The sequence below is a fragment of the Vigna unguiculata genome, chromosome 4, assembly GCF_004118075.2.
Source record: "Vigna unguiculata cultivar IT97K-499-35 chromosome 4, ASM411807v1, whole genome shotgun sequence".
Taxonomy (NCBI): domain Eukaryota; kingdom Viridiplantae; phylum Streptophyta; class Magnoliopsida; order Fabales; family Fabaceae; genus Vigna; species Vigna unguiculata.
This window is the reverse complement of record NC_040282.1, coordinates 12,526,525-12,538,048: the sequence shown is the minus strand read 5'-3', so window position 1 is coordinate 12,538,048 and position 11,524 is coordinate 12,526,525. Positions and strand designations below refer to the sequence as shown.

Sequence of the window (11,524 nt, the reverse complement as noted above, 5' to 3'; positions counted from 1 at the left end):
AATCCATAAAAAGATGTATTCAGTTCGACTAAATTATTTTTAAAGTGTCTATGATTAAGAATTATCATAGTTGTGAGTGAGTATGGTATCCTGTTATATTTAATTTTGAAATATTCTAGGATAGATTTTCAGATACAACTTGATCTTCTTTTTTTTGGACGTGTAAGTCGCTATGAAGTCCAAACACGAATACGGATACGACACGGACACAGACACGATAATACGTCTAAATTGAAAAAGTATAAGACATAGACACAGTAATATATATATATATATATATATATATATATATATATATATATATATATATATATATATTCTACCAATTATACTTCCTCATCTTATAGAAATCAAGATAAACAATTATAAAAAGAAACAAAATCTAACAAAAAAACTTCTATAGTAAAAATTTGTATATAACAATTACGAATCATAGTTTAAATAACTGAAGATTAATATTTATATAAAAAATAATCGATCAAGTATATTTCATAATTTAATAAAATTCAAGATAAACAATTATAAAAAAAAACAAAATCTAACAAAAAAAACTTTTATAATAGAAATATATAGTAAAATATATTAATTATATAATTACATAAATTAATGTAATAGAAATTAAATTATTTAAACATAAAAAGTAAAAAATGTCACAAATTAAAATTAATTATAATATAATATATTATATACTTTTAAAAAATATTAAATTATTAATTATTTAATATTATGTTATATTTTTAATTTTAATATCGTTATTGTGTTTCTTAAGTAAAAGTTTAGTTTATTTTTCAGTACTTCCCTATCTAATATAATTTTGAAAGTATTTTTATAAAAACCCTTTTTCTTTCCTTCTAGTTCCTCTTTCTCTGCAACCGTATTTCTCTTTCCACGCAAGTTATGTCATTTTATGAGTGATGGTTGTCAACTCAGAGCACTTAAATTGTTCATTTCCTTTATTGTGATGTGGGATTTTGGAAGTAAAATTTTCTGTTATATAAGCTTTGGATTCCTTGAAGAATTGATTCATGAAGGCAACTGGTAAGAGAGCTTTTAATATTGAAAGTGTAGATTTGTTACTTTGTTCATGATTCTCTTTTTGCTACTTTATGTCAAATCCATGGTTTTCACACGTCTCTCTTTGTACCACTAAAAAAAAATTGCATTTAATGGGATTATTTAGCGAAGGTTAATATAATCTTAACAATGAATTAATTTAACTGAGGTTTTTCAAATCTCTGTTAAATTCTAAAGGTTTAGTGTTAAACCTCTATAAAATAATGTAGGTTTTCAAAACCTCTGTTAAATTACAAAGATTTAACTTTAAACCTCTAAAAAATAGTATAGGTTTTTAAAACCTCTCCTTAATTACAAAGGTTTAGTGTTAAACTTCTCTAAAAAGTAGTATAGGTTTTTAAAATCTTTGCTAAATTACAAAAATTTAGTTTTAAACTTCTAAAAAATAATATAGGTTTCTTTCAAATTCCAAATTCAAACTCTATAAAATGTATTTCTATAAAAATATATGTAATATTCCTTAAAAGTTATTTATTAAAAAAATACATATAGATTATTTTCTTTTAAAAAAAGCTTTCCACAATTAATTCACGTGAATTTTGTTATATAAAATTATTCTAAAATAATTATACTTATTATGATTTATTTTTTAATAATTAAATTAAGTATTGTTGTGAAATTAAAAAAAGGTGTTTTATTTTATGATAATTTTTATTTTAAAAAATATGAAAGTAATTTTATAATAAATAACTACAAAAAAAATATATTTTTTATTGACGGCGTATTTCTCGCAGTTATTCTAAATCGTTAAAAAATAAAAAAATTTCTCACGATTATCTAAACCGCAACCGCTACAAATTTTATAGTTCTTTTGATTTTATAAATCATAGATGCTCAAAGATTTATAAATCTCATTGTCGATTATTTGTGTCTACACGATTCATTGTGTCAAGCCTCCACTAAACCCAGAAAACCCAAGGTTCTCAAATGAAAAAGGTATAAAACCCTAATCGTGGATCTCAAACTCAAATTGTATATTTTCTTTTATGTTAATCTTCCTTGTTTCCTAATGCAAAACAAATTTCATTTATGTCATTGGTAGGGGATATCAATGGGAAAGGTTGCCTGAGATAGGTGGTTGTGGTTAGTGCTCGTCTCGTTTTTATATTAGGTTGAGATTTAGGTGAGATTTATAATTTTAAAGTTGTTACTGATTCCACGATTTTTTTCAGGTTGCCATGGTTTTTGGTATTCTTCTTTCTCCCATTACTTCAGCTCTCTTCACCTTCATCTTTATTTGCTTGAGAAATGTTCCGATTGCTTTCAAGGATCAATTACTCAAAGCGACTACTTACAGGTTCCTTCTCCTTCACCTCCATCTCCATGTGTGTTTTACAAAGCTGTTTTTATTCAAAATTTGTAACAATTTTATCTTTCTTTTTATTACATCATTGACTTCATTTCCATTTTATTTTATTATAAAGATGACAAGAAGAATGTTATTTTTAGTGTTTGTTTTTCAAATAATTTATGGGTTCTGTTGTCATTGAATGTTATTAATTCAGAGTTTACCCATTGATTTGAATGGGAACCTTTGTTATGATCTATTTGTGCATTGTGGTTTATTTTATTTTGAATTGAACAGGGGAGCTGTTTTTCATCATGGATAGGGGAAATGGTTTTTGGAATCTCCATAAATGGGTTATTATTTCACTTTTTATGTCGAAGTCTAAATCTTGTAGTGTCTAATTGCTTAACTCTTTCTCCAACACAATCTTTTGAAAACATACATATTATGTAATCGTTCTCTTAATTGTGATGTCCATCGCCTTAAAGACATGTTACACATGGATTCTTAGTTCTTATGATTTCACACAGCACACTTTTATAGGCTCATTGTGTTTGAATATTTCAGGAGGACCAACTGCTGAAGCACGAGGAATTTTAAATTTAAGCATTCAGTACTGGACTAGTCGGGGTTGGGCTTTTGTTGATGTTAATTATGGTGGAAGCACTGGTTTGTTTCTCACCTTGCCAGCAAAATTATATTCTGATTTCTTAATTACCTATTTTTTCTCTCACATATTTTTGTTTCTTAATGTGATTTCCATTAAATTTGATCTTTCTAATCTAATAACTTGTTATTCCTCTTTTGCTTGTACTAGTCAGTCACCAAATTATTTCTTTTCTCTGGGCTGTAGCTCCACCTTATCATTTTAAACTAATTTCTTTTGTTCCTCATTTTAAAAACTTTTGGAGACAAATTACTGGAGTAAGAAAACCTACTGTAATTTCCTTAGCGAATAGAAATGAACTATGGTTTGTGATATGCTGATCTTAATCTCATATTATCATTTTAAACTAATTTCTTTTTCTCCTCATTCTAAAAACTTTTGGAGACAAATTACTGGAGTAAGAAAACCTACTGTAATTTTTGTTGTTCACAGGTTGGTGATATTGTTATTCTTGACATCTCAGCAACAACCACTGATCAAGATGAATCAAATGTTCAAATTGTTCCTTCTGCTGAAAGCAAAGGTCTGGTGGTGTGCTTGAAGGATGATAATGAACGGATATCTCTTTTGTGAACCTGTTGTGAAGTGAATAAGCACAGTTTTTCCCACAATGAGTTCTAGTTGGCTTTTCTTTCCCAACCAAAGAAATTTATAATCTGTAATTTAGTGTACTCATTATTTTGAGTTCATAGGTCAGCAAGATATTTGTCTAAGAGTCACACTCCAACAGCGAGATCCATCTTAGCACAGAAAATGGCATCTACTACTGCTTTAGATTCAATACAAGAGAGCTTGCTTGGTTCAGCCATTGCAACACAATCTGCACCAGCTTCAAGGATGAAGAGTACTCTTTGTTTGGTAAACATTCTAATTCTACTATTGTTGTTTTACAAACTACAAGAGTGCCATAATTGAAATCTAAATCCATCTAGTCTTTGTTCAGGTTTCAACATTAACTTTTCTTGGTACTATCAACCTGCTTCAACCATTGACTAAAAATATTAACCATATGGACTCAAACCCACGACAACAATTTGTGATTCATGTTGGGCGAAAGCTTTTTCAGCTAATGCAAATCACAACTTTGATTACCATATTAGAAATTAATCATCCTGTTTTGATATCCTGCTAACTGTTTGTAATATAGTTTGTGTATATCCTATAAGAGTATGAATAACCTGAATAACAAATAAAATTCATTTATTTTTATTTGTGATTTGAAACCTTTTATCTGATGTTGTTAGATGTGTCAAGAATTACTCTTATATCTGAATGTCTACATCTCTGCTTGTGAGATTTCATGAAAAAACTCCTATAGAGTTTTTTCATGAGAAAGTTTTTTCGCCAGGTACCACTAGTTATTCACATGAGTTTTGATGAAAAGTAATCTTAACCATCTATATACAATTATATGATGATACAGAGTAATTTATAACTCTAAATACTGATTATACTGATTATAGGTACATGAACTATAAAATCATATGTTATTGTACATATCTGAAGCGTTGTAAGAGTTTAGCATCTAAGAGGCCATAGAGCATATTGTATCTTCTAAAGAGGTATTAAAACCTTGTGCTTTAAGTCTTCTTGCTAGTGAATAATGAAAATTTGATATTTCCCACTCTCATATTTGATGGAGTTAGATTTAAATTATTGGTTACTCTTAGTAGATGAAATGTGACTGGGGAAAACATTGCAAGTAATTCACTGTCTAAAATTAAATTATTTCTCCTCTGAAAGAATAAAACACGGATTGTTGTACTTTAGTAGTCACGAGACGACATCATGTTTTCTTGTCACAGTACAAGTAGTTTGTTCTAACTTTCTATTCCAGTCAACTAACATACCCCTATTAGCCTACCCTTAATTAGACAAAGCAAAATTTCAGTTATTTATTAGTAATACTTGACAAATAGACTAAGAGCAAATTAATAGTTTGGTAAACAATCACTACATGTAAGTGGATATAAGAGTTTTATATTCTCTATCATGGCAGCTACAGAGCCAAATTTTGCTACTAAGGATAATAGTATTAAGTGCATTGAGATGGAAGGAAAAGCCCCTATGAAATTTAAAGAAAATCTAAATGATCATTTTCATACACCAAAAGGCCTTTGAAACCCTGCAATGATCTTGGAGTTGATTGGTTAAAATGCCACTGTATAGTGAAGTAGCTGACAGAAGGACACGGTAGTTGGGATTGTTTTGTGGCCTAGTTTTAAAAATAGATCCATGGTGATGGTATGGTGAAGGACGGGAAAACTTGTACATGAAGATGGGGATGAAGTTGGATTATTTTGTTTGTTTCTTTGGTTGAAGAAATGGGGTTGGGTTGGGGTTGTTAAATACTTCTTTAATTTTTAATTCAATTTCTTCTCAATTGAAAATCGTGGCCCCTGATTTGTTGAACCAAATATCTTTATGGTTGAATATTTGAATCCACGGTTAAATGCAGGGCACAAAGTCACAATTGGATGAACAAAATAAACGAAATGAAGAACGCGACAAAAGACTTGATGCAATCATGAATTTCTTTTCTCAAAATTATCAAGGTCAATTGCCTTCTGAGTTGACTATGTTCAATTCTGCACCGGTAATGTTTAAGATTGCATAACTTCTTTTATTTGTCAAAGTTTACATTTGTAATTATGATTCACATTTATATTGTAGGTTTCTGATCAAGGAAGTGTGCCAACTAATACAACAAGTTCTGGACATGAAGAAAATCATATGTGATAGTTGAAGAATATAATATAATGTGGAAGTTAATTGAATCATTTTATGTTTTAAGAACCATTGCAGTACTTCATGATAGTTTTTGCTGACTAATATTGTACTTGAATTTGAATTCGTATATTTGTTATACTTTGATATACATTTAGTCATCTATAAATAATTTGTCAATTTGATGAGTTTATATCTATTTATGTATAATTTCATTAAATATAGATTAAAAAAATAGAATAAATGTAAATAATTGTGATTGAAAAAATTATATGAATACATAAATGATAAATGAGTAAAAAAATATAATAATAATAATTTAAAAATCTATGGTACTTTACAGAGGTTTTGAAACCTATAGTATTTTACGGAGGTTTTGAAGCTCAGGATATTTTAGGGATTTTGAAACCCATGGTATTTTATGGGGGTTCTGAAACCTATGTTATTTTATGGAGATTCTAAAATCCATATTATTTTATGGAGGTTTCAAAATTCACGATATTTTACGGAGGTTTCAAAATTCACGATAATTAACTGGGGGTTTCAAACTCACAAAACTTAACTGAGGTTTTAGAACCTATGTTAAATACAAGAGGATAAAAAACCTCCGTTATTGATTGGTTCTTCTTGGGGTTCGTAAAAACTCCGGCTAACACATTATCCAGGGATGATTTAGCGGGACAAATCGAAACTTTGGGTAAAGAAATTAGTAGAGGTTTAAACCCTGGGTAATGTAAAAATAAACCTCCGTTAAAAATATTTTTTCTTGTAATGTACCACCATCATCTATGGTTTATGCCTTAAGAAAATTTGATACCTTTGTTGTTTTAAGCGCTTAGTCCCTCCATCTTACTAGAAATGAGTTTTTAGTTATTTGCATTAAATAATAACTTGAAAAAAATATTGAAATCAAGAGCGATGGTGTTGTATGGATAGAGAACCCAAAAACAAAATATGTCGAATTTGAAATTAATAGAGAAGAGGAAAAAAATGTTTATCTCTTTTCTATATTAATTATACGTTCTAAAACATCACTTAACATAAATAGACCAAACATCTATGTCTTAACAAATTCTTTAAGTCACAAATGGAATATAGCTTATAAATAGGTTTTGTTAGAATGGTGTTGATTGTAGTAAGCTCTATAATAGAAATATTTATATTGTTTTGTTGTATCTTTGTTCAATCAACTACAGATGGTACTCCTTTCCTCTACTCTAGTTTTATGGTCTATGATATTGGTATTACTTGTCGTTTTCCTCAAAGTTCTGACAGTGACAATGCTAAATAATTATCATAAATTTTATTTGCTCTTGGATGGATGTTTGAGTTTCTATCCAAATGATGGTTGACAAAATATTGATTTGCTGAAGCCTGTATATTTGAGACTGCTAAGTTTGATGCTACTCATGTGAGAAAGAATATAGGACTTTGGAAGGGAGACGTGGATGACCTAAAGCCGTGTTGAGTTAAGCCATCTGCTGGTAAGGTTTTGTTTTAAGACTCACAAAAGTGCTGAGAAACTTATATCATACAAATGCTACCAAATAGTTTTATGATTGCTTGAATGGAATTCTTAAATGGTTTGTGATCATTGTGATTCAATAGCCAAATCAACATGTTACCTAACATGTATATGATGCAAAGGTGACCAACACACAGATCCCAAAGCAAGTTGGTAACATGTACACTACATCTCTTTATGCAGCATTTGCATCTCTTTTTCGTAATAAAAACACTTCATCGCTGTCAACACTCAATTTCGTCTGCGTGATTAAAAAATTGTTTTCAAAAAATCCAAAAAAAATAAGTGTTAATTAAAAAAGGGTAAAAATTAATTGTCTTAAAAAATAATAAAATTAATTAAAAAAAGTTTCTTTAAATTTTATTTAAAAAAAATTAATTAAAGTAGGTGTTTAAGTAATTTTTTAGAAATAGGAGTCAAAAATAAAAACTCAAAACAAAAAAATATAAAAATAGAAAATGTTAATTAAAAAAAATAAAAAAATAAAAATTGTTTTATTTTATTTTAATTAAGTGAAAAATTAAAAAATGTAGTTTTAATGTACCACACGCGTCACATTACACTCATTTTTCAAAAATGTTAAAAGACAACTTTCAAAAATTAAGTAATGTAATCAAACCCTTTTTATAAAGAACTACGTAGCCTTGATTTCTCATTTTTAATGAGAATATGTAGAACCAAGGTTAATCCTTGTCGGGTCCTTTTCAATCGAAAATTATGTATGTTCAATAATTTCTTATTTCTTATTTCTGGGAAAATAAATATTATAAAATAAACACATCTCTTTTGAAAATTTAATTAAAGGTATCGCCTTGGGGTGGACGTTGTAGGGTGCTAATACCTTCCCTACGCATAATCAACTCTGGAACCTAAAATCTAGTTTTCGTGGATTTTATTTTATTTTTATGGTTTTCTATAGTTTTCAGAATAAACTATGGTGGCGACTCCAAATATCTTTTTCCAAACCAATTTCTTTTTGATTCGCCGTCCCGTCGCGTCTTAGGTTGCGATAGATGATGACTCCACTAGGGACATGAGAGAGTTAGGCCTATTTAATTGAATATGCAAAAGTGATGTATTTAGCTTAAATGTTTATTTTTTTCACAATTTTGTGTATATCCATTTAGTTTTGAGTTTGTGCATGAAATAATTGTTGATATTGAACCTTAGGGTAGTAAACATGTGTGTCTTTTCTGATTGTTTTTCAAGTGTGGGTTTAGGTGTGCATTTTTCTCCCTTCACACACTCACTTTAAATTCTTGTACATGACATGAGTGAGGTCCTATACCCAAGTCTGTGCATCTTAGAATTAGAGGGGATTGTGTACATCCCAAGTGGTCACTATGAGAACCCTAACTAGAGTCTGTTTGCTTCATTTGGTACTCTCACATCGTGTTGTTTACCAACTGTTGTGGAAAATGCTGTGAAGTGGACCATAACTCTAGTGACCTTGATCCTCAGGCATTAGGGAACTATCCTAGTGAGCGCATATATTTCACCTTAGAACTTTAAGCCTTACACCTATGTTAAGGCACAAAAGGGAGACAATGACGTCCTTTACCCTTCACCTCCTCTTGTATATATCATACATCAATCTACATGTGAATAAATGTCTATCAAGACACAATCATGCATCTCATTATCTCAATGGTGTGTCATGCATATCATTTTTTCTATATCATACATCACATCTCATGAGAATAAGGCAAATATACATTTCATTGCATTTCATTGTCATTTGATTGCATATCATGCATGGTGTTTTTAAATAAGTGCATCACATTTTCATACTTATATCATATGAATACATGCCTTTTAAAGCACCGGTACATCTCATGTAGGTTTTCAGTTAGTCGCATATCATGCATGGTGTTCCTTAATCACATCAACATATAAAGTAAATAAAATGTTTCTTGGGGCACATAGTTTTTTAAACACTTAGCCTGCATCCTCATGTCATCTTGCATAATACATTCATATTTTGACATTGCCATGCATCACATGGATTTGTTTTTTGCATTCATTAGTCCATGATAAAAAAAAGTTGAGCAAAAAGAAATAAAACAAGACTGTCACGTTTTTTAGTTATTTTTTTTCTTACAAATCATTAAATTCATTGTTTTTCAAAAATAATAACAAAAAAAATAATAGAGAATAAAAGAAAAAAAATAATAAAGGATGTCATATGGTTTTGTGGTCAAATGTTTTAATCTAGAATAACCAATTGACTTTTTCTTTTAGGACATTTGTGCATGTATGGCTTGAAAGCCTCAACCCTTCACTCTCCCAAAATAAAAAGATTTATCCTACCACCTTTGGTTTTACTCATATAATAAAAAATGATTTTTCACATTGGGGAAAATTTGCCAATGATCCCTGAATCCATCGAGACAAATAAGAAACAATTTTCAAAAAAAAAAAAAGAAAAAAAAGATTGCTAGATTGAAAACTCAATAGGGCAATCTAGGAGAAAAAAGACGACACAAAGGAAAGAAAGGAAAAGAAAAAGTGTCTCGTGTTGAAGTCATTGAGCTTTATCACAAAGTTAATCTTATGAAAATAAAGCAATCAAAATTTGAAATGATGTGTGGCCATTTTTCTATATATAAAGTAAAATATCCTTTGTTACCCCATTGTGCCAAAATAAAGTTTTCTTTTAAAATTATTCACAAACAAGGATTATCATCATACTAGAAGTCAACTTGAGATGCAAGAAAAAAGCACTCAGTGGTTAAATAAAGAGAATTCGTCAAAGAAAAACAAAACCAAAAAGCAAAAATAATCACAAAGTGATTGCAAATGAAAATAAAAATTGAAAAAGGCAAAGTGTTCAAAAAGTCTTGAGAAATAGTTGATGCAATACCTAGATGGTAGCTCTTGTTTAAAAAAAAATTGCAAAAAAAATTTATTTTGTGCCTTTATATCCTTTCTTTGAAAGCCTGTTAGCCCATAGCCACATTACAAGCCAAGTAAAAGTTCACATACATTGAATATTGATTGTTTTGATTTTTATAAGCTTAATTTTGCGATAAAGCCACATGGCTAACAATGCGATTGAAAAAAATGAATGAAAAAAAAAAGAAAAATGAAAAAATGAAAATGGTGTCTCAAGAAGAGGGGAACTCCTTACTAATTGGCCAAAGCAAGTGAAAGAAAATCAAATCAACTGTGGCAATTCTCTTAGCCAATGTTTTTCATATCCATTACCTCTCCTAAACAAAACCCATATCCTAAAACTGAGACAACTTTGTGGTTTCACATGAATTTTTTCCACCTTGACATTCATAGATCCATTTCCCCATACATTTTTCCCAAACACCATAACTAGGCAGGTTTTAGGTCTTTTTGTGTTTTTCACAACAACATCACAAATTACATCTCCTTTGAGGAGTGTGTGAGGAATGACATGCCCACATGGCTATCCTAGTCTCCTCCAAACACTTTTCAAAAATTTATGGCCTTTCACTCACTTGTAAATTCAAGCACACATGCACTGATGTTGTGAAAGAGAAAGTTAATTATATTCATTTTAAACATGAGACCTCAAGGTGTGTGACATTCCTCACCTTCAAGAAATATTGAAAATAACAATGAGTTTGATGATTGCAAATAGAACAATTGAATCGGAAGTGAAAAAAAAAGAAGTAAGAAGGACAAAGCATTACAAGGTTTTCATCATGCATATGAATGACCTATATACCTCTAAAGCCTAGTTTTCTTTGGCCCAAGCCCAGTTTTGTCTAGCCCTCAAGCCTAGTTTTGTCTAGCCCAAGCCTAGCTTGCCTAGCCTAAGCCCAGCTCGCCTGGCCTAAGCCTAGTTTTGTCTAGCCCTCAAGCCTAGTTTATTCTGGCCCAAGCCCAGTTTTGTCTAGCCCAAGCCTAATTTAGTCTGGCCCAAGCCCAATTTTGTTTGGCCCAAGCCCAGTTTTATATGGCCCTCAAGCCCAATTTAGTCTGGCCCAAGCCCAATTTATTTTGGCCCCCAAGCCTAGTTTTGTCTGTTCCAAGCCGAGTTTAGTTTGGCCCCTAAGCCCAGTTTTGTTTGGCGTAAGTCCAGTTTAGTCTGGCCCCCAAGCACAATTTTTTCTGGCCCTCAAGCCTAGTTTAGTCTAGCTCAAGCCTAGTTTAGTCTAGCCCCCAAGCCTAGTTTAGTCTGGCCTAAGCCCAGTTTAGTCTGACCCTCAAGCCCAGTTTAGTCTAGCTCAAGCCCAGTTTTATCTGACCCAAGCCTAGTTTACTTGAC

The 11,524-nt window shown here is 30.5% G+C and overlaps 1 protein-coding gene across 7 annotated transcripts; it reads left to right on the top strand.

The window, feature by feature from the left end:
• Window positions 1-1,850: 1,850 nt before the first annotated feature.
• Window positions 1,851-5,907, top strand: LOC114181044. Of its 7 annotated transcripts, XR_003603730.1 has the most exons (9): window positions 1,851-2,010; window positions 2,117-2,157; window positions 2,247-2,371; window positions 2,930-3,031; window positions 3,462-3,887; window positions 3,973-4,377; window positions 4,493-4,591; window positions 5,488-5,625; window positions 5,703-5,907. XR_003603730.1 is itself a non-coding variant. In XM_028067367.1 (8 exons), exons 4-8 carry the CDS (start codon window positions 3,008-3,010, stop codon window positions 5,708-5,710), a joined length of 381 nt encoding a protein of 126 aa, XP_027923168.1. In that variant the 5' UTR covers window positions 1,851-2,010; window positions 2,117-2,157; window positions 2,247-2,371; window positions 2,930-3,007; the 3' UTR covers window positions 5,711-5,907. The 7 variants fall into 7 exon arrangements, 4 of the variants coding, with proteins under 4 accessions (XP_027923168.1, XP_027923165.1, XP_027923167.1 ...); XR_003603732.1 differs by lacking the exons at window positions 3,973-4,377; window positions 4,493-4,591 and having other exon boundaries at window positions 3,462-3,552; window positions 3,722-3,887; XR_003603731.1 differs by lacking the exon at window positions 3,973-4,377.
• Window positions 5,908-11,524: the final 5,617 nt, after the last annotated feature.

Coding starts and splice junctions, on each gene's coding strand:
- LOC114181044 (XM_028067364.1), top strand. CDS start 3,008: ATGTTAATTATGGTGGAAGCACTG. Junction 3,032..3,461: donor TAATTATGGTGGAAGCACTG/GTTTGTTTCTCA, acceptor TGTTGTTCACAG/GTTGGTGATATTGTTATTCT. Junction 3,888..5,487: donor TGAAGAGTACTCTTTGTTTG/GTAAACATTCTA, acceptor GGTTAAATGCAG/GGCACAAAGTCACAATTGGA.